At 40.5% G+C, this 23,854-nt stretch overlaps 1 protein-coding gene across 1 annotated transcript; it reads right to left on the bottom strand.

Moving 5' to 3' along the window:
- Positions 1-259: 259 nt before the first annotated feature.
- ASIC5 (acid sensing ion channel subunit family member 5) lies at positions 260-20,275 on the bottom strand. The gene is made up of 10 exons (XM_090034515.1): positions 20,263-20,275; positions 18,206-18,512; positions 14,184-14,415; positions 13,100-13,222; positions 12,384-12,533; positions 10,573-10,720; positions 9,758-9,814; positions 3,233-3,401; positions 887-978; positions 260-447 (listed from the first exon to the last, which is right to left on the bottom strand). Exons 1-10 carry the CDS (start codon positions 20,273-20,275, stop codon positions 260-262), a joined length of 1,479 nt encoding a protein of 492 aa, XP_089890641.1.
- Positions 20,276-23,854: the final 3,579 nt, after the last annotated feature.

The following is a 23,854-nucleotide window of genomic DNA, read 5'->3' as shown; positions in this document are numbered from 1 at the left end:
GCAATGTGCCATCTTACATGAATTACGTAGCCATTAAAATATATATATTAATTCTTTAAAATGCATTTTAGGGTAGGTCATTATAAGAAAAAAACAGAGACTTTCTAATGACCATTCTTTCCAATATATGTTGCATATAAATAATAAAATACAAGGAGTGAATAGTCACAATTCAGGCTAAATACCCAAAGTCCTTTAGTATCTTACTAAACAAAGGCAGTTTACAGAGGGGCATTTTAGGCTGTCAAAAGCAAAGCTTTCAGCATTCTTGTATTCCATTCTTAGCTATTTGGTTCTGAGTTGGGATGCTCCATTGGGGTATTTCTGGTGCTTTCAGTAGAAGAAAGATGCACATCCAACAGAAGTTAGTGAAAATATACTCAACGAGTTCTATGATTGTAATCATACTGGCACCACAAAATAATCCAAGTTGGCCACCAACTTCAGCTGTAACAAGGAAATAAACATATGTCAGCCAAGCATTTGGTTTAGTCTAGGAAACCAACCACCCATTGTTGGGTTCAAGTGTTAAATACGTGTAATACATATAATCTGACATTCTAAGGGAAAACTTTAAATCTGTTTAAAAAAAAATCTTCACAAGAAAAGATTAATATAGTTCTTAATCAGAATGAAATAAGCAACCCAACATAGCCACTGTGTAGTATTTATCTAAAGTAAAAAGTGCTTAGTGAGGATTAGTAATTCATTAGGTATTGTATATTTATAAATCTCTGCAGTATAGTCTGTCTAGAAAGTGAGTTCTGGGACCAAAAGTAACTGCTGCTGGTGGAATAATTAAGCAATTAGAAACTTGTCCAGACTGTGACTGGAAAATGAATAGTTTTGTTCTAGTTTAATTAAAGATTAATCTGTGACCACTTACCAAGCAACTCGCCTACAGTCAGGGCCTTCTGCTGCTGTGTTATTTTGTAATTCAGATCTTGATAGTTAATGTCAATATGTACAAGATTCTGCCTAATGAAAAAATACATACAGTATAAATCGGGTCTGCTGCTCTTCTATCATTGGTTTTAGTTAGAAATTCATGCTGGAAAAATGGCAACAGGATGCTGATGGTCATGCTCATAGAGAGATAGGATAAAAGTGTCATTTACTAGCAGTGAAGTCTACTAGAGTGTAAATCCATAATGGTTTATTATAGGGTCAGATCTTAGTGTTAGTAAAAACAAGGTAGGATAGACAGGGTTACCTATAAGTGTTTGTTTGCTAGTTAGGACTTCAGCAGTTGAATTACATTTTAGCAATTTCTTTGTTTAAAAAATGTGTGTGGAATGGCAGACTAGATTTAATTTTAAAACGATCATATATACTGAAATATTTGTAGTGAGACCACATTATCGGACCTTAATTCCACACCCTTGGAAAAGTAGAACACTTAGAGGAGAAATACCAGTGATCCTTAACTATAGTAGCAAAAGGAGCTGAACATCACCATGTGGCACATGGTTGAATAGTTATGCATGCTCAGTACCCCTCTGCATATTTAGAACCATAGTGAATTTCACTGGCCAGATGAGGCCTAATCCTGCAGATTTTTGTTCTACATATTTAACCATATCTTCTGCCAGTAACCCCATTGGCTTCAGTAGATTTATTCCCAATGTGTAAAACTAAGCACATATTTGTGTAAATCTTTGCAGACTAGAGACATGAAGCACTACTTAGTGTGAATCTGACCCTTTGGTACTACTGTTAGACAAAGAGATTCCATGCATATACTATATGGAGTTCTTGGAAAGCTATGCAGAATATAAAAGCTCTTTCCATAAATTTTGGGGGTGAGAACACAGAAAAGAATAGAAAAGAATTCCACTTTTCATTCAACATTTGAATGTGTTAAAACCCAAATATGGTCATGATTACAATTTTTTGTGGAAAGCCCAAACTACAGGCTCTATGTATAACAGCACAATGCAACTCATGCACTCGTTTATGAAAATAAAGTATTTTCTGTCCCCAACGTTTTATATTTCAGTTTTGTTAGTAATTGTTTTAATCTGCATGTTACATCTGGTAAATGGACGTAGCCATTAGAGATATTCGGTAAATGGATGTATCCATTCATTAGAGATATGATGGATCCTATTAAGGTGCTTCTGTTGTATTTTGCTAGAATAAAGAAGTAAATAGTTAACTTTACCCTTTTTACATCTTCAGAAATCAATATATCCCCAGATTTGGAAATTTATTGTATGTACTCATTAATATATTTGCTTGATTCCTATTGGCTAAAGACTTGGTAACAGAAGAATTTTATGTATTTTTGCCTGCTTAATTGAGTAATTACTGAGCCGTGTGATGTTTACAAATAATAAAACAATTGACAAAGTGAAATAAATAATAATGTTGTCGTAGAATTCTCCGGGGCCCAAAATTATTAAAGTTTTTTTTTAAAATAATAAACTGGATTTCCACAATACTTGTATGGTCTGTGTCTACTGAAAAACACATTTAAGCATTTATACAGCTATAGTTTCAAGAGGAAAATAGTTCAACTTTTTCAAAAACTTCAGTGATTCACATATTTTGAAGTCCAATTTTTGAAACCAGTTTTTATGAGCATATTTTAATTTTGTGCACATAACTACACTTACTTGATTTCTTGCTGTGTTTACAGATGTAAACACAGATGTATAGGCTGGTTTAAAGACCTTTTTGCTAGTCTGAAGTGACTTTTTCCAGATGTTACTTTCTGCAAATCATTCTTGTCTTTTGGATTTGTGCAAGATAACTCTTTCAAAATGCTTCTAATCTCTTTCCCCTTACGAAAATACATGCATCCTTTGCAGAGTAAATTTGTACAATTAATTATCTTCAGCCATAACAGGACTGAGATTTCAGTATTGTAACTGGAAATTTTCTCTTAATAGTTCAGGAGTGGTTTCACATCCATTGCACTTCTATTTATGGCTATATGGAAAAAGGCTTTCAAATTACATAGTATGAGGGTGGAGGGAGGACAATGTGCTTCCTAGTAGTACCCATATAGCAAAAGATGTAAATTAATAAAATACTGTTTCTCTACCAGTTCCTTGTGTAAAAATATCCTACACTTATTGCAGCTGGTGTTCTTATATGCAAAATAAAATCTTATCTTATTGAAATGTATTCATATTAAAGTTAGGCACAGTAAATTAAATAATAAAGATGGCACCTGTAAGTCATCCGGGGTTTTCTGATAACATACAATAATTATAAATAAGATTACCTGATGTAGTCTGGACTTTTCTTCAGTTTGGTAGAAAGGAATTTTAAGGCTCTTTCACTTGCAAAACTTGAGTAGGTGACTGTGTAAGGATAATCTGTTTCTTCACAAGGGACAGGGCAAGTGGAATTGTGGGCGCCTACTGTACACAGTCCCAATATATCTATGTTATCTGAAATTTCAAGCAGATGAATCCGTATGAGAACCATGTCATTTGTCATCTCTCTCTTTCATTCAAAGGGAATTTCAGAAATGATGCTAATGATGATCTTGCATGTGGCGCTTCACCTGAGGATCTCAGAGTATCTTACAAAAAGGAATTAATGTCACTCTTATTTCATAGAAAGAGAAATGAGCCACCCAAAGCTGAAGGGCCAGTTTTTTCAACTTCTCAAGACAAAGCAGAATATTAGCAGTGGAACTGTTAATGAAACTCATGCCTTTTGATTCTGGGCATTGATGTTTATCTGCTGGATCATGCTGTCTTTTTTATATTTATCCTACCACTTTAATGGATTTGCATCAGTGTTCTAGGTTTGACAGTTCATTATATGTGCCATATTTTTGTCCATGGATTAAATCTATTCTTGACTCTTGGATGCTTTCTTGCTTGTTCAACTAGTATTACAAGTCACAGATATTTGCATCTATTTGATCATTGTGGCACTCAGTAAAATCCCATTGATAGGGTTGTAAATGTTATAACAAATAAGTTTATAGAAAAACAATCATAATTCATGTAGACAGGGTTTTTAAAAGTTTGCCTTTGTTCAACAGTCTACTCTGTTCCCCTTAAATATTTTATTAGGAAGAACTCTTATCAACTATGAGGGTAGTTAAACACTGGAACAGATCACTTATACAGGTTGTAGGATTTTGCTCCATAGGTGCATATACACAGAATGTTTACTGTGGAGCTGCCTAATTAGTTCCACAGGAAAATTTCTGCACTTATAGATGCAGCCCTGTTAGGTCTTAGGAAACTAATAAATGCTGCTGTAGGTTAATACTTGTAAATACAAGTACTATCTTTAGTGCCCAGCAATTTCATAGTTTCATAGTAGTTAGGGGTCAGAAAGCACCTGAATAGATTATCTAGTCTAACCCCCCACCACTGGCCAGGGCATACGCTGGGATCACATGACCCCAGACAAGTGTTCATCCAAACTCTTTTTTAATTTACCCAAGATAGGAGCGAGGACCACTTCCCCAGGAAGTTGGTTCCAGATCCTAGCCACCCTAACAGTGAAATAGTGCCTCCTAATCTCTAACCTGAACCTATTCTCCAGCAGCTTCTGGCCATTGTTCCTCGTCACCCCAGGTGCTGCTGAGGGGAATAGGACCCTTCCTATTTGCTGCTGATCTCCCTAATGAATTTGTAGGCAGCCACCAAATTCTGTCTCAGCCTCCACTTGCTAAGGCTGAACAGGTTCAGGTCCCTCAGCCTCTTCTCATAGGGCCTGCCCTGTTGCCCTCCAACCAAGCCGGTGATCCTCCTCTGAACACTCTCAAGGCAGGCCACATCCTTCTTAAAGTGCAGTGCCCAGAACTGGATGTGTTACTCCAATTGAGGCCAGACCAATGTCGCGTAGAGGGGTAGTATCACCTCTCTGGACCAGCTTGAGATGCATCTTTGGATGTACGACAAGGTGCAGTCGACTTTGCTGGCTGTGGTCTGGCATTGGCGGCTCATGTTCATCTTGGAGTCAATAATGACTCCAAGATCCCTTTCCGCCTCTGTGCTCACAAGGGGGGAGATCCCCAGCTTGTATGTATGCTATGGATTCCTTCTCCCCAGGTGCAGCATCCTGCATTTATCTACATTAAACCCCATCCTGTTACCATCTACCCACTTCTGAAGTCTGTCTAAATCTAATTACAGTCTCTCTCCCCCTCCGAGCATGCCTACCTCTCCCCGCATCTTGGCGTCATCAGCAAACTTGGATGTGTTTTCCATCCCCTCATCGAAGTCACTGATGAAGATGTTGAACAGTGTAGGCCCCAGGACTGAGCCCTGGGGGATCTCACTATTCACATCCCACCCAGTCAAGTACGACCCGTCCACCACCACTCTCTGGGTGTGCCCTATCAGCCAATTTTTGACCCCTCCAACTGTGTAAGCGTCAATGCCACAGTTGCTCAATTTATTAATGAGAATGGAGTGAGAGACCGTGTCAAAGGCCTTCTTAAAGTCCAGAAGACTACGTCCACAGCAACACCATCATCCAGGGATTTAGTTACCTGGTCATAAAAAACCATCAGGTTGGTCTGGCAGAACCTGGCTTTGATGAACCCATGTTGATTTCCCCTGGGCATGATCTCCCCTGCTGGCCCCTCACAGATGTGATCCTTGATAATTTTTTTAAGGATTTTCCCCAAGACTGATGTGAGGCTTATGGGCCTATAGTTTCCTGGGTCTTCCTTTCTCCCTTTCTTATAAATGGGGACCACATTAGCTATGCACATGTAGATGTTGATGAGGCTCTCTGGGTTCACTAGGGTACTTCAGTGAAGGGCTGCCTGCTGGCTAGCCCTGCACTGGAGCATACTTATGCCCTAGTCCATGCCTCCACAAGACACTGAGCCAGGCTTGAGCAGCCCCAGGCTGGCAGGCTGACCCCTTGGACCTGATGCCAGCTGGGACTACTCTGACTCAGCAAAATGTGCTGTGCTTGTGCATGCATGTAAATACAGTGCCTTGGAGCAATAAACTCCAGTGCAATATAGTTTCATAGTTTGTAGGGTTGGAAGAGACCTGAGCAGATCATCGAGTCCAACCCCCTGCCATGGCAAGAAAGAGTACTAGGGTCAAATGACCCCAGCAATGTGTTCATCTAGCCTCCTCTTAAAGATCCCCAGGGTAGGAGCCAGCACCACTTCTCTTGGAAGATAGTTCCAGATCCTAGCCACCCTGACAGTGAAGTAGCGCCTCCTGATATCTAGCCTAAATCTACCCTCTGCCAGCTTGTGACTGTTATTCCTAGTTACTCCTGGTATGCATCGGAGTTTATTGCTTCGCATTAATAGCATGTGTAGATGTGTTCCCTGGAAGTTTTTAAGAGTGGTTGAGACAAAAACTTGGATGAGACTGTTTAGATGGGGATGATCCTTCTTTAAGCAGGTGGTTGGATGAGGTGACTTCTTGAGGTCACTTCCAGCCTTATATTTGTATTCATGGTCCTATCCATGTAAAATGCACAGAGGAAATCATTCCTTTCCCTTTCAAGATTAGTGTCCTAAATGCATCTTTGGGACACAACAGGTGCATCTACACATGCCCATTTGCTGTGTAGTAACCAAAATGACTGTGCAGTACAGGCACACATCTACATGTGCATGTCTGTACTGCACAGAAAATATAGTGACTTATGCCGACTTTAGTGTAAATTTGATACCTGCATCATGCAGGTATCAAATTTATACCTGATTAGTTACTGTGCAATAACTCACATGTAGACACTTTACTGCACAGTAAGGACTGTGGACTGACTTGGGACTAACATTAATGCGCTTTAATGCCTGCATATGTAGACACCAGGCTATTCCTGCTTACTGCACAGTAAATTTAAGCCAGTGTAAATTGCATATGTAGGAATACTTATTGTCTCCTCCTCCTCTCTCACATAACCCTATCTAGTGCAGTTCAAATTTTTTTCTACAAAAGTGGAAAAACTTTAATGGGGCTAGAGAGTTCTCTATCCTCCTTCTACCCCATATCTGGTGGTTAGGACACTACAGGGAGGTGGGAGCTGTGAGATTGAATCCTTTCAGGCAGAGAAGGAAATTGAGCATTGGTACCCTATGTCCTGAGTACTTTGGTCACTAGCTTAACATATAAAGGAAATTGATATCATGCTTTCAGTATCCTGTATTTTAAAATAAATATGTGAAGTCTGCTTTTTGTTTCTTAATTTATCTTTTCTTTTGAAACTGTGTAGGTGTTTACCTTCAGGAGAGGGTTCTAAAATGTGAATCCCACATAGAGGGAGGTGCTTCTCTGAAAGGTACCTAAGCCTCCCAAAAGGGTGGGATTTAATGATGCCTTGTCCTCTCTCTGATAAGCCTGCTGATTGTTTTGGGTTCTGTTCAGAAGTACCAAACCCTCTGCATACATTGTGTAAAAATTCCAGGTACCAATACCTACCTCAGGTTTTTGTATGCTGTCCTGGAATGTTAGCATCTAGAAGTTTGCCATGTTAGATGCCTGCTCAGTGCTGAAATGCATTAGACTTTTTTAGATCTAGTCACAAACTGTAACAGGGTTTAACTCCTTCTCCCCCAACAGACTTTCTTTGAAGGTAGTTGAAATACTTCCCCTCAAATATCTACTGGGTGTGTCTACACATGCATTTACTGAGCAGTAGCTTACTGTGCAGTAAGTGACTTTTATGTCAGCGTCTGCACATGCAGGCATTACAGTGCAGTAACACTGTGTATAGATTGACTTGGAACTAAAGTTAGTCTCAAGTCGTTCCACACAAAAAAGGTTATTGTGCAGTAAGGAGTTTACACATGCCTTACTATGTAGTAACTGCTCGGTGTAAATTTGCTATCTGCATCATTCAGGTAGCAAATTTACACCCAAATCTGCATAAATTGCCATAGTTAGAAGTTTGCCACTTAAGTTACTGTGCAGTAGCGGTGCACGTGTAGATGCACCCGCTGAGTAATATACCTACCCTTGAGAAATGAGTAATATCTCATCTCTCAAAGGTCAAGGATATGAACCTTATGGAACTAATCACTGCCTAAGACTCATGACAAAACTCATTCTATATTTCATTTGAACACTGCGCACATTTGAGACCCAGAAGCCCAAAGTTAATCTAATTGACTTTTTCTTCTACCTACATTCTTTTGGAAAACAGCTTTAAAAATTCTGAACTGAATTTCTAGAGTTGAAGAGAAATGATTCATCAACTTGTGATTTAAAATGAAGGCCCCCTCCATATGGTACAGGCATTACACAATTGATTCATTGTGCTCTTACCTTGGGACCAGCTACACCTGTAAAGTCACAATCATGCCATAAAAAGTTCCAAACCAGCTATAAAGTTTGACCTTAAAAACGTGGAATAATTTTATAGCTGGTTGCTATCTAGCTTTAATTTGCACATGTAGCAGGGTCTCCCCTACAGCTGGGAGCCCCATCACCTGACAGGGCTTTCAGCCACAGGGGTGCTGAGACTCAGTTGGGGTTGGGAGTCTGACAACTAAGGGGATTGTCAGTCCCAGCAGCAGCCAACTTTGGGTCCCAGCAGCACGGGGACCCAGAGTCCTGCAAGTGAATATGTTGGGTGCTGGGATCCAGCTAGATCTCAGAAGTCAGGGGCCACAGCATAGGAGGAGGTGTAATTTCGTGGATTGCACATTAGATCTCATTGCACCTGTAGCTGCATGTGTAGAGAGCCACAAAGTCAGTAGGATGATTCATTTTATAAGTGTGGCTAACATTTTTTTAAATCACCTATATATTGATCATTTGCATATAGAAATGAATTGCTTTTATACAATTTCACAAATATAGAACCAAAGAGAAACAAGATTCCATATACAGGCTGGCATTTAGTGAAGTAATAAGGAATGGGCTAACTCTGAAATGTATTTACACTTCCTCTTATGAATATTCCTAGAAGGATTAAAACAGTATTTGGGGGGTTTTTTCAGGCCTATTAATTGAAAGTAGCAATTGTTATTAATAATCAAAAAGGCAAAGCTTATGTGCAGGTAAGAGTACTCATATTGAACCTTAATCTGACTATATAAGGGCTTATATACATGTGGTTTGTCTATATGGGTGACATGCAGTATAACTTGAATCTGCTGTAGAATATTTTAGAAAAAAGATGAGAGGTAAAACTACACTCTAAGTTACAGCAGTATAAAAGTGAGTCCAAAGCTCTGCCAGGGTATTTGTTTGCTATAGGCAAATCTGCACTTCTGCCTCTTAGTTGTGAGGTGCAATGATAGTGTCTACGGCCAGTGGGTACCCTGCAATATCTGGTCATCTGTAAGCCCTGGTGTAAATCGCATCAGTGTAGTTGTTTGTCTAGACCTTAGAAAGAGTACAGAGCCTGTGGCAGTGAAAAGGTTTTCCTTCCTGCCTCAAGGCCATTTTGAGGAATCAACTGTTGGAATAAGATGCTTTGTTCTACAAAAAGCATGCAAAGTTTGTAAAAATAACATCTAAATATACCATCATTGTACAGTTACCCATGAAAAATGTATTAAAATGTAGTTGCTGAAAACATAATGGTAGTGTACAAGACCCATGAAAGTAAGCTTCCCACAAATAGAAAGTTACTACCTTATTTGCATTTTCCAAATGCGCATGGATTCATGGAAATAGTATAAGTAAATGAACATAGATATGATAAGAACTGAAAAGGTTAAAATCGTAAGTTGTAATAATTAATAACTGGATCAGTCTTGAATTCTAGCTACTTTCTGGCATTTGTTTGGAATCCTCTGATTTACTTAAAAGAAGTTAAAGAATAGAAAGGTATTAATAAGTCAGTTGTTACTTACATAATGCAGGAGAAACACATTTGTAAGATTTTAGTAGGTCACATTCTGTTCCATTTCCTTTAAAAGCAAAACAATGATTAATCAGGTAAACTATTCCTGTATTCAGCTATTTCATAAAAGTGAAAATTCTGTTCTTGGGGTACTAGTACAAGTAAAATGTAATAATTAAAATCTACAGACTTTTTCCACATTTCACTGGTGAACCTGACAGCACTTATTGCCCAATATTGTATTATTACTAATACTACATGACTTAATATAATAAAATACAGTTGAATAAATCATGGAAAATAAGAGTAAAATGTATTAGTTGTGTCTCTACATCTGTTCTGTCTTCTGGGCACATACCCTGTTTTTTGTGGATCCTTTTTTAGGTACCTAACTTCTCGTGAATTGAACTTGAGCTCCTAACTCAGGGCTGTAGGAGCTAGTTGCCTAAAATTTGAGCAGTGAAGAATGCACGTAATGGCACAAAAGACATTTTGTGGTTTTAGCCCAAAGTTCTTCTGGGGTCAAGTTTAAGATGACCAATTTCATGCACTCTGTGATATAGACTTGGATATTCATTCGGGGTTCAGATGACAACATTAAGAAATGCTGACCAATGGTTAGGGCTAATCAAATATTTTTAATATTTCACTGTAAGGTCAAAGTTTGATAAGAATAATTTAAAATTTTCAATTAAGTCTAGTTGTGCCAAGGGCTTTCAGAGAATGATATAGCTTTCTAAGTGAAAGTAAAAGTTTGAAGTCCATCTTTGTTTGAAGAACCATGAACCACTTTGTACCACATGTGTAACACTGCCCAAGAAGTACCTGGAAGCATGAATGGCAAACACCCACACCAGTCCTGTATGTAATGGGCCTTGCATTCCTGTACACATCCATAGGTGCTGTAGATATTGTGATACTGAAGTTTGATATTAGGATTGCACTCTCCCCAAGGGTATTCTTGGATAACTGTCTTGAATAGAAAATAGTAAAGTAGAATGCTTTAATACTATTTTAAATGCAAAGTTTGTTAATAAAACACTATGTTCAGTTTATACTAAAATGTTAAATGAATTAAAGTTGAATTGATATGAGTTAAATCTGAGGTTAATAACAAAAAGTGTGTGTATGTTTAATATCTGTTCTCTTGGGTCTTGATTCTCTTGTACAACCTGACAGTGTAGACAGACTGACAGAATTGGATTTCAACAGGGCTGCACAAAGAAAGTAGGGGCCTTTGTACACGCTGCATTTTTTGCCCTTTCTTGTGCTGCAACTGTGTGACTGTTTGCACGAGGGGGTTTTCCACACACTTGAAAAGTGTTTCTGGTGCATTAAACTAAAAATCCTCAGCTGTAGTTTAGTTTGGCTCACCGGGAATATAAGCGTCGCATCCACAGATTCATTGCATGCACACAAAAAGGCACTCAAAGACGTGTAATGAGCCTCTTTGTCTACCAAATTGGCGCTGCAACTTTTTTGTAGTTCACCCCTTTGAATTGCTTTCCCTTTCAAATTGCTTCCATTTTCTTTTCTTGCATGGTTTGCCATCTTCCTGCTTCCACAGCTGTGTGGTAGGGCATAGGCATGGGGTGGGTGGAGGACCCTGGACCAGGGGGTAGAGCTGGACCATCCCACTCTCCTGTGGCACTGACTGGGGACCAACCTTAATTCATCTGAAAACCTAGTGTGTGCAAACACAGATGCAGTGCTCCAAAGTTTAATTCATTTGAAATCCTAGTATATGCAAACACTGATGCGACGCTCCAAAAGAAAGAAGTTTATATTTTAAAAACCTATTTAACTTAATGAGGATTAAAACCTGTGGTGTATACAGGTAATTAATTTCATGTTGCAGAATCCCCCTCTAGAGACAGAGTTCTAGGGAGGTGTTTCAGAAACTTGATATTCCAAGGTCAGATCCTATGTTCTGTGGCAAGAGAATTGGACCAGCTTTAGTTTTTGGTTATTTTGCCTCTGGATGAAAAAAGAACATAAATCCTTTATCTGGTATGGGGTAGGGTGTATGTATGTGTGTGGGTGCATCTGTTTGTGCATGTATGTGCATACTAAGGACCAGAGAGCAGGGTGCCAAGAGCTTGCCTCTTTGTATGACAGCTGCTGTGGCAGTGTAGGCTGCTGTTCCAGTAGTACAAAACTGCCACAGGTCACTGCTGTGGTGACATGGGCTCCCTGGGGCCTGCCATTTGGCACTTTCCCTTCCACACTCCCAATCATGAATCCTTCAGACTGGCATCCTTAGTTATGCTACTGCAAATTATATCCAATTACAAGGAAGGAATAAAGATTTACAGTGCATCAGCTAATCTATGGTGACTGTTTTGCATGTCTTCTATATATTGTGGTAGCTGGAAGCTACCTACTCTGGAATAAAAGAACTGCTTAAGTTGCCTTGTTTTGGCTTCCACTTATTGCCAGGTGGAATATATGCACAAAACAGCTTAGATGTGATAACTTCTAATACAGTATGATTTGGACTCTGGAAAAAATTATTGTGGAAGTCACTGAAGCATAATTCATATCAAACTTTTAAAATATCTGTTGTAATTTTTCAGAGTAAAAGTGTACTTTAAATTTCAGAGGGAGACTGATACTTCATCACACAAATGGCTTACCTTTAGTTGGCGGATTGCAACATGGGCATGCATGCCTACTGGTGTGGATAGGCCCAAGCCATCAAACCGTGGAGGTTCTTTAGGTGAATGGATAACGTAAATTATACCAGCATCAATAAAACCCAGGGAAGGGTCATCAGTGAAGAGTGCCTGATACAAAAAGAATTCCTTAGAAAAGCAGTGTCATGATGTGATATTTACATTATGACATTTAGCTTTATTTAAAGTCAAAAAACCATTTTGCTCAAATTTACACCTCATTTGGTGATGAGGTTTAAGCAGGTGACAAATCTCTGGCAATTAAAGAAAAGCAGAAAAACAAAGTATCTTCTTTTTCTTTTTTTGCCTTAGGATCTAAAATCTTGGAGGGTCAGTTAAAACAGGGACTAAAATGGAGAACACCATCTTGAAGTTCAAATAGGGTTCTTTAGTTCAAAGATGACCATCACTTACTGATTTCATACTGGTAAATAGCTTGGGAATTTACTGGGAAATATGGTGGATTTTCCATTCAAAACTTTTTCAAATCAAGACTGGACATCTTTCTTAAAGATGTGCTATCCTTCAGTGAGTAATTTTGGTCTTAACCCAGCAATTAATTGGTGAAATTGTTGCCCATGTTATGCAGAAGGACAGAAGAGTGGTTATAGTAGCTTTTTTCATCTTGAATATGTATTATATGAATATATAATGTAAGATTATTATCATATCTATACCTGTTTGATATCAAAAATTAAACTTAGCCCTCTTCCTGAGATGCTCACTCTTCTCTTTGCTGGAATATCAATGTGGTTAAAAGTAAAGCAGTTTCCATACTCAGTGAAAACGTGTTCGAAGTCCTATAACAATATAAGTAGAAAACAAAATAAAGAAACCAGATAACCTCAATCTATTTTGGGGATTATGGAATGCTTTGTGGCCTAGATTGCCTAAATTTTCTGTTGTTGATGTATATTTATGACCGTAGCAGGTGAAAACATAAACCACTGATGGAATAGTCCTATAGAATTTAATCAAGAATGAAATCCTTTCTATGGAAACAAACGTATGGAACTCACCAAAAGAAATTTTTTAACTGTCCACTAAATGATTTTGGTTGTTTAGAATAACTTTTCATAAGGTCCTACTGTCTTCTTCCTTATGAAGTCCAGAACTTGAGGAAATTAGTGTTCACTTAGTAATATAATTTCTAGTAGATGATACTTGTGAGGTAGTTTCTATCTGTTTCAAGGGAATGTATGAAGTTGTACTACAGTAGACCAGTATGGTATACTACTTGCCTATTTGTTCAATGGTTTTAAGGGTGTATTGTCACCAAAAATTTAAGTCATTGGACATATCTACATGAAATGTTTATTGTGGAGTTGCCTAATTAGCTTTACAGTAAAAATTTCTGCATCTACAGGTGCAACCCTGTTAGGCTGCAGGTAACTAATTAATCCTGCAGCAGGATAGTACTTGTAAATAACAGTACTAACCTGCTGCAGAAGTTTTTTTGTGTACAGCAATGCACGTGTAGATGCTGATGCGCTTGGCTGAAGCATGAGGGTGCTTCAATATGGGGGTGTCTGCTGGCTAGATTCGCACTGAAGCACCCTTATGCCCTAGCCAACCCCTTCTGCAGCACTTTGAGCCAGGTTGGAGCACCCCTGGTTTGGCAGGCTGACCCCTGGACCTCCTGCCACCAGGGCTTTTTCAACCCAGCTTAACGTGCTGCTAGGCCCGTGTGAAGATGCATCACTTATTTTTAGAGAGTTTTTAATTCCACTGTTCCTGTTACAATAAAGTAAAAAGTATTACCTCTGGGTAACATGGCTTTCCAAAAAAATCACATTTTAATAACGTACTGTTGTTGAGAAAAAATCCATTATTCCTTGTAAACTCCTTAATGCTGAAGTTTTGGTTTCCATTCAAGAAATCATTTAGGTCCGGAGAGAGTTTGTCATCCAGAGCAAATGCACGAAGAACTCCAGATACAATGCTCCAGAGAAAATAAATGATGTTGAGGTTGGCTACTGCTTGGATTTGGAATCTGTAAGAAGGAAATAGAAGTATAGTGTTGAACTCTTTTGGCAACTATGGAGACAATCTGCAGGTAGAGCAAGATGCACTTTTAGCAAATACACTTTTAGTTTTTATAAACTCAGGTTTACTGTTGGCCTGGAAATGGGGATTTGAGTTAAAACAAGTGAAACCAAACTCTGCCCCTCTACTTCCTCCCACCCCTTTTTAAAACCACAGACTGGCCATCTGAAGCAACCACTGACAAGCTATGGGACCTGAACCTGTTCAGCCTCCACAAGAGAAGGCTGAGAGGGGATGGTGGCCACCTACAAACTTGCCAAGGGGGACCAGCAGGCACTGGCAGAGTCCCTGCTCCCCCAAGCACTACCGGGGGTAACAAGCAATAACTGCCATAAGCTGACTGAGAGTAAATTCAGACTGGACATCAGGAGGCACTACTTCACCATCAGGGCGGCTAGGAGCTGGAACCAACTTCTAAGGGAAGTGGTGCTTGCCCCTACCCTGGGGGTCTTCAAAAGGAGGCTAGACAATCACCTAGCTGGGGTCGCTTGACCCCAGCATCCTTTCCTGCCCATGGCAGGGGTTGGACTAGATGATCTGCTTAGGTCCTTTCTGACCCTACCAACTATAAAACTTTCTGGCAGGTTGGTAGACCTGAGTTGTCAGTTGTTGCAGGCAGATGTCAGGCTAGGAGGCATGATGGAAGGAACTGAACCAGATAACCAGAGAATTCTAGTGCCATCACTTAGGCAGCCTGCCTCTTTGTCCATCTGCAGAAGTCTCTCAGCCAAAGGGGCTTACATAGCCGTGGGAACTGGAGTTCAAACGATCTTGCTTATCCTTCCTCAGGAACTCTGTGCCTGGCGATTGGTGGTAAAAGGTGGTATAAATCTAGGGTGAATCTAATGCCTAGAAACAATTTGAAAATCTTCTAAAATGCGATTGGGATAAAGGTGTGTTTAATCGCAAATGCATTGTATATCCCTTTCTCTCATAAAATGGTAAAGGAACACCTAATAATGATGCAAATTAGAGATTTATTGAAGTGTTACGATGGATTTGAATTCAAGATGTTGAACAGAAAAAGTAAACTATTCCTATGTAATATTGTCATGGAATTACCATTTTATTTCGATTTTTATATATCAAAATGTATCTTGGATGTCTAAAATATCAGAAAATCTGTATAAAGATTCCCTTTTGCAATTCCACGATACTCTATGACTACTTCTGTCCACATAGTTTTAACTATGCTTTTGAAAACAACCATGGGCATGGTTGGCTTTGTTTCTCAAAAAGGAATGTTTCTTAATGTTCTCATTAAGAAACTGGGGGGCTGTGGTGTAGACACCCACACAGTCAAATGGGTCGCCAACTGGCTGGAGGGCCACACCCAGAGGGTGGTAGTGGATGGGTCCTTCTCAACCTGGAAGGACATGGGCAGTGGAGTTCCACAGGGCTCGGTCCTTGGGCCCGCATTGTTCAACATCTTCATCAGTGACTTGGACGAGGGGGTAAAAAACACCCTGTTCAAATTTGCTGATGACACTAAGATGTGGGGGGACATGGGCACACTGGAAGGATGCAACAGGCTACAATCAGACCTAGACAGGTTACAAGGGTGGGCGGATGAGAATAGGATGGGTTTCAACACAGACAAGTGCAAGGTGATGCACCTCGGGAGGAACAACCGGCACCATACCTACAGGTTAGGGAACTCCCCTCTTGTCAGCACAGAGGCAGAAAAGGATCTTGGGGTCATCACTGACTCCAAGATGAACATGGGCCGGCAGTGTGGGGAGGCAGTTAGGAAGGCCAGCCGCACCTTGTCATGCATCCACAGATGCATCTCGAGCAGGTCCAAAGAGGTGATCCTCCCCCTCTATGCGGCACTGGTCAGGCCGCAGCTGGAGTACTGCATCCAGTTCTGGGCGCCGCACTTCAAGAGGGATGTGGACAGCATGGAGAAGGTCCAGAGGAGGGCCTCTCATATGATCAGGGGACAACAGGGCAGGCCCTATGAGGAGAGGCTACGGGACCTGAACCTGTTCAGCCTCCACAAGAGAAGGCTGAGGGGGGATCTTGTGGCCTGTTATAAACTAGTCAGGGGGGATCAGCAGGCACTGGGGGAGTCACTGTTCCCCCAAGCACCACCAGGAGTGACCAGGAGTAACGGTCACAAGCTGGCAGAGGGTAGGTTTAGGTTAGATATCAGAAGGCGCTACTTCACGGTCAGGGTGGCTAGCGTCTGGAACCAACTTCCAAGAGAAGTGGTGCAGGCTCCTACCCTGGGGGTGTTTAAGAGGAGGTTAAATGAACATCTTGCTGGGGTCATTTGACCCCAGTATTCTTTCCTGCCATGGCAGGGGGTCAGACTACATGATCTGCTCAGGTCCCTTCTGACTCTAGAAACTATGAAACTATTACTAAAAATAGAAATATATAAATTGACAGGAACAGATGGGTGTAGAAACAAATTTTCATTTTATTGTGTCCAGCTACCACACTCTGAATAGTTGAGTGTTGACTACCCATAACATTCTGCCATTATAGCTACAATAATTTATTGCCTATCATAGCCAAATAGATTTCTATTATTGGCATTGTATATTCTGTCACAGAGGTTTTCCTTGTGGGTATATCCCATCGGTTTGGGGATCACACCTGTGGCTCATTTTACTGGTGAGAGATGGGATATACCTGGCTGCTTACAATAGGACAGAATAACTTATAAAACAGAAAACAATACTTCTAGAAGAGGAGAAACATAAAACGGAAGCCCACTAAACAATAACCCAGCCTAGGTTTCTTTGCTAAATGCCTGCTGATGTAGAAAGGTCTTACAGTGCTTCCAAAAGATGTCCAGGCTTGGGCTCTGGTAGGTTCCAAGAGGGAAGGTGTTCCAGAATTAAGGAATGACAATGAGAACGTGTTACTCATACGATTTTCTTCCAAAAGATTGTGCCTCTACTTGTATGATTAGATAATCAAGTTTTTTTCTCAGCGCAGAAAAAGACTTAAAGATTTGTTCAGGAGCTTCTGGTGTTTATTCATTTCCATTTAAAATCATGCAGCAAAATTCCAACCCAGCATGTTGAAAAATGACCATATGCAGTCAGTTTAGGATACAGACCAGAAGTGCAGCTGCATGCTGTGACTGAAAACACTTTGCAGGAAGTGTTCTGAGTTACAACGATCCCCCTGGACCAAACAGAAGTTCATTCTTGGTTCTGGGGGAGGGGGAATCTAGCTACTGGCTGGGAGCCTGCAGCTGGTTTCCTTTAGCAACAGCCCCTCCTGTCTCCTAGCCTGTCTCTCTTTCAGAATGGGAGGGGGGAAAGGAAGGAGAAGGATCTCATTTTAGGGTTCTCTAGCACTGGAGGGTAGGGTGGGTGATTTGGAACCCTGCCCCACCTCCATCTTGGGGGTGGGGGCTCCAACACATTATTCCACCTTCCGGTAGGGCTGAAAAGCCAGCCCCCAGACTGAACTTGAGGCTGGGAGGCAATGCAGACAGAAGTTATAGAAGTCGTTATGTTTTGAAATGTCATCTGACCCCTCATGCAATGAGGGTTCAGATTTTTACTGGATCAACCATTTTTTAACTGTCTGCAGCCATGAACTTGTTTGGTCATGGCTATAGATCACTTTGTCTATATATGCAAATTGTCACCTCTATTTGCACCCCTAATATTCCATCAATTTGAATAGATGTACTTCAGAATGATAATACATTTTAAACAAGAGACATTTAACTCTATTATTCCATATTTATGATGCACTAAAAAGTGTCTTACCTGTTCAAGTTACAAAAAGTCACAGCAGGGAATTCAATATTTTCCACATACTGAACTACCACTGAAGTTGTGGTTGGCCAACTCAAATAATAGATGAAGCGATTGTAGATTTGCCAAGTGACGATGGCAAGGGAGCCCAAGACCACTAGCATCCACACCACCTTGCGCATCTTGCTCGGGGTTCGGACAATATTTTGCACCCCATGAAATGAAGTGGAGATAGCAAACTCATAGTTGTACTTCTTTTTTTCTTCCAAATATGGCAACATTTTCCTTTTTAAGTACAGGCTGGTCTTTTTCAATAATCCTTAATATTGGACAAAAAGAAAGATTAGTGATATTGTTTTCTTGTGAATGTTTTCAAATGTAATCATTTAAATGCTTCTTGTGACCTATGTTCCTCATGAAACCAAGTATAACAATCCTCTAGAGAGGATACCAGCTCCAATAATGTCTCTTGGCATAAAGAGTTCTCCCCTGCAAGTATTTTTTGACTGCTGAGAGAGCTTACTTACAAGCTTACTCAGAGCAGACAGAACTATCTTAAAGGAAAAGACCCAAAGAAAGTGAGATCCCTATAAAGAAAAGAACCACAATAAACTTTATTCTTGTAACAACATCACTATAATCCATTAAAATAAACCTTTAGTATAGTTTGCTATGACAAAAGCTTGAATCTTGGGGCATCTAAATTATGGATCAAATCTGCAGGCCATTATGCATTTTCTAGGAGATGCTGAGCATCCAGTTTCAAGTAATTTTCTATTAAGCATTCAGGACTAGGCCATTAGTCTTAAACATGAAAAAAGAGCATAGGGTTTTTCCCATAACTTCAGACTCATTACTGAATGTTTCTGAACAAAACCCAGAAGGCTACAACCTCAAAGGTTTGATTCTAGGAGATTTTTGGGAATAGTCTGATTTCACATCTTTGGGGTTTTTTAATATACAAAAATTATTTTTGTTAGATTTGAAATAGTTTAAGAGCTACAGGATTTATATATATAATAAAGAATGGGACATGTGGTAGCAATCAGTGAGCAATTCTTTGAGCTTTAGGAGTGGTGCCTTCTCTCACAAAACATCCAAAGGAGGTCATTTTAACTACAACCATGTAAAACCAAGTCCTGATTGGATAAACAGTTTAATAGAATGTCTCTATTGGCAAGGGTGAAGTAGAGAGTAGGCTATCCTGCCACTCAGAATCCACAATAGTAGCAGTGCAAAGTATCTTCACTTAGTACTCAGACTGAGAATCTGAGAATCAGTGATTTATCCACTTGGCATTTAAGGTTATTAAATGCCTCACTTCAAAATTGATTGTAATGAGAATTATGTTCATTACTCCTTACATCTAATATAGTCTCATAGGACACATCTACATGAGATGTGTTAATGCTCATTAGCCTAATTTAATGTGCATTTTGGGCACACATCTACATGTGCATGCCCTTAACCCACATTAAAAATGGCTAAATTATGGTAGTCATGCATAAATGTGATACCAGCAAATTCACGTATCAAATTTAGGTGCCATTAGTTAAATCACATTACTGCACATGTAGACACAAGCCAGCACTAACTTTAGTGCCAGGTCTGCCCAGCCACTAGGGGCACATGGCAGGGCTGCAGGGACTTGGCACAAACTTTAATGCCCTTACTTTAGTGCCATGTCCCTGGATGTGTTATACACCTGCCAAAATTAACTTAATGAGCATTATCTTAATGCACATTAAATTTAGCTGTGCTTAAATGCATGTGTAGACATGCCCATAGAGGGAATAAAGAGGTCTAAGGTCCCTATCTTTGTTATGACCATGTTAAGGTTAGTAGGGATTTGGACCTGGCTTCTGCATGGAGCTTAGGGGCAGTAGCATAACAAAGAAGAAGTGGGGATTACCTCATGGGGGGAAGAAATAAAAAAAATAGATTCTCTCTCCTGTGCACCTGTTTTCCCAGCCACCATACCACTGCCTGGCTGCATCTGCTGCCTGATGTGCTACCCAGAGCTCAGAATTTCCCAGTTTTGCCTCTGTGTAAGGGCTATCACCAGTTACTCTCTTTGGCCATGTCTAGATGTCTAAATTTGCAGATTTGCAGCTGCAAATTTGTGCAGATACTTTGTGCCACAGTGTATGCCCCTGCCTGTGCGTTTTATGGGACACTGTGTCCCGCTTCAGGCAAACTGCCTTTGCCCAGCTCCTCCTGGCTCCTGGCATGCTGGAGCAGCCAGGGCAAAAAATGGAGTCCCTGGAGGACTAAGCCTCCATTTATCCTTTTCTGTTCTTGTTCAAAGTGTCATACTTACTGTGTCATTAAAAAAATAAAAGAATAAATCTTGTTTCTATAAAATAGGATGTCATATTATTCTATGCCCAATTATTAGTGGCATGTTACGAAATTATGTAAAATATTTCAAATAACATTTCAAAGGAAGTTCATTTCAAATAGAAATTTCAAAAAAATCTGAAACAAGTCTCTTATGGTTCCACGATTTAAGCAGAAGGCTACAAAAATCTTTGTGATTTAATTAAATATTTCAATGCTGTCAGAGCAGCATTTTCTGATGTAAAATCTTTGGAAAAACTTGTGATCAGCTATTGTTACAATAACTCTTGGATCACCTTCTGAAATAGTTTGGTTGTATTCCCATTTATTCAGGGATGCATACAAAAAACAGAACCTTTGTCTTGGGTAAAGATTAAAAAATAATGGCCTGAACCTGAAAACAGTCGGACCTATGTGTCTCCTCGGCTTCTGATAAGCTTCTGAACTGTGTCTCAGAAATAAACTCTACATTTGCCTGATTACCTTTCCTCCCTCCCCCATCTTTTTTTTTGGAGTCATGGTTAAAAATTCATCCACTCCAGTAGAAGCAGTTAGGCCAGCGCTGAATACCTTTTGAAAATCCCACCATACATATTTATTCCTAGTTGCATTTTTTTTATTCCCAAGTTTCTCTCTTAGTTCTATTGAGTCTGATCTAAATCTTATCCATAAGGAAGGATGACACTCTAGGAACCCATCCTCCTGTACTGATGTAGGGGAACTAGGCAAAATCCCTTAATGCTGCTGAATAGAATTTTGTAGAGAGATTGTCACATAGTACCCTAGATTTCACATTTCAGCAACAGACTTGAGTGGCATGTCTGGCTTACATGTATGCTGTTGTTGCTTGCAATGTTAGTTGGATCTGAAGTTTGCTTAGACTCTGAGGAGTAGTTGTTGTAACAGCATGTGCCTACAGCTGCTTCCCACAAGGCAAAAAAAGTTATCTTGTCCTAGCTGGGTGAATGGCAGAGTCTTTTCATACAGAGGTCATCCCTATCTCTGCTCCTATTTGCTGCTGTTTGGAGTAAGGGTTCTAGTTATCTCTGAGTCTTCTGACACCCATGCTTTTTATTTTATCATGCTAGTTTATACAACAAAATATCATCTCATAGCTGTTATGCAAGCATGCAACTAAACTTAAATTCCAGCACTGCTCTGCAATATGCATATAGAATACTGCATGTGTGCTTGTGGAATTTTTGGCAATAACAGCTGAAGCTACCAATTATCTTTAGACTGAAGGAGCAATTTGTATCCCATCAGGTAAGGGCTTGTTGGATTGGGCTCTTCAAGAAAATTTACTGGTGTGGACTGACAATGATGTCCTGACCTGAAAAGATGAGGTGGAGTGACTTACAGTCATCAGTTACTCCATTATGACTATTACATGCATCTGTTTTATGTCAACTAAATCATGCTATTTAGTAGTTTCATTCAGGGGTAAACTGCCTTGATTTAGCTTCCAAGAACTGTGTGGTAGAGTGGACATAGAAATTATGCATTCCTTTAAGTTTAAGCCAATATACTTTCTTGTTCAATACCCTCTGTTACTTACAGATTTCTGAAAAAATGTATCTACTTCAGAAGACCAAAAGTAATGTCTAAATAAATTAGAGCAAAGAGGTATGACTGCATATTTGCAATGAAAACACTTTCCATTTCCAATGCATTGTCAGAGATTCTGGGTATATAATTTAGGAATGGCAGTGCATTTTGGGATTTGAGGCTTGTTGTGGGGGTTGTCATGATATTAAATAAAATAAAATAATTGAAAGACTAATACAGGACAAAATGAATTAGGAACTGAACCTCGGTAATATAGGTACTACCAGTCAACATGGGCCTAAGCAAATCTTTTTAACTTTATCACTTTACAGCATTACATGTTTGGATAATTGATTAGATTACATCAATACTCTTGCCTTCTGTAAGGTGTATGATTTGGTGTCTCACTATAGTTTGATTAAGAAATTTGTGGGATACAAATTTGTAGTATGTAACATCAACATAGCAGGCAAATGTAATTGTAAATGATGAAATTTTATGAAATATATCTGATTTAATGGCATCTCATAAAGATCAATTCTTGACCAGACTTTGTTATACTTATGACTGTGAACTCTTTGATTAAGTACAGGCAGTCAAAAGCTGAAGGCTGAATCAATTCAATCTTTGCAGGTTAGTCTAAACTGCATAGATTGACCAGATAAGTGAATAGACATTCAGTTCTGATTCTGAAAATGCAGCCACATGCCTACAGTGACATAGGTCAGAAGCTGGGTGGTGCTAGAGCATGCCTTCTAGACACTGCCAAGGGGAAGGGAGGAGAGAAGCCCTCCAAGGCTTCCCACCTGCCTCCCAGCTTATGTGGAGATGGTGTGACCAAGCCCCAGCTTGGGGCCAGCATGCTGAGGTGAGAGGAAGAGGGGCTTTAAACCTCCCTCCCTGGCCAACATGGGACTCCAGCCTGGGTCTGTCTGGGGTGAGGGAATGCCTACCAGCTTTTCCCCTGCTCCCCACTCCTGTTCTAAGCCACCATTCTGAGAGGGGGGCAGGGGGCTTTAAACCCAACCCTGGCCTGCAGGGGACCCCAGTTGGGGTCTGTCTGGTGAGGGGTGGGGCAGCCTCTACCAAGCTTTTGCTCCCTTCCCCCCTCCTTCAGCGGAGATCAGGGGACATGACCATGCCCCAGGGATTGCACACTGAGGCAGGGAGGGAGGGGTTTTAAACCCACTCTCAGTCATGCATGGGACTCCACCCAGGGTCTGATAGGGGCACCCCCTGTCAGGCTTTTGCCCCCCAGCTTGAGTGGAGAGCAGGGTGCCTGGCCAGACTTCAGCCTGGGTACTTTGTGGTAGAGGAGGGGGGGGTTCACTCCCTCCTTGGTCCTAGACCTCAGTTGGGGTTTCCCTGGGTGGGGGAGAAGCCCCTGCCAGGCTTTTGCCCTGCCTCACTACTCACTCCAGTGGAGGAGGGACATGGCCACATCCCATCCCAGGGCTTGCACAGTCAGGCTGGGAGGGAGGAAAGCTCAAACATCCCTCCCTTCCCACCTCTGCATGCCAACCCTGGGCCGGGTCATGGCTCTGCTCGAGTGAGGTAGAAAACCCTAGCAAATCTGCCCTCCCCCTTTCAACTGGGAAGTGGGGGACAAAAGCATGGCAGGGGCTGCTCCCTACCTTCCAAGGCAAATCCTGGGTCTGGTCTGGAACCAGTAAGGGGGGTTTAACTCTCCCCCCTACTACATGGGACCCCAGTCAGGGTCTGCCTGGCTTTCCCCTGCTCCCTGCTTGAGTGGGGAGCAAGGGAAAAGTCAGG

Source organism: Crocodylus siamensis, chromosome 2, assembly GCF_052110815.1.
Source record: "Crocodylus siamensis isolate JL-2025a chromosome 2, ASM5211081v1, whole genome shotgun sequence".
Taxonomy (NCBI): Eukaryota; Metazoa; Chordata; order Crocodylia; family Crocodylidae; genus Crocodylus; species Crocodylus siamensis.
This window is presented reverse-complemented; position numbering and strand designations above follow the sequence as displayed.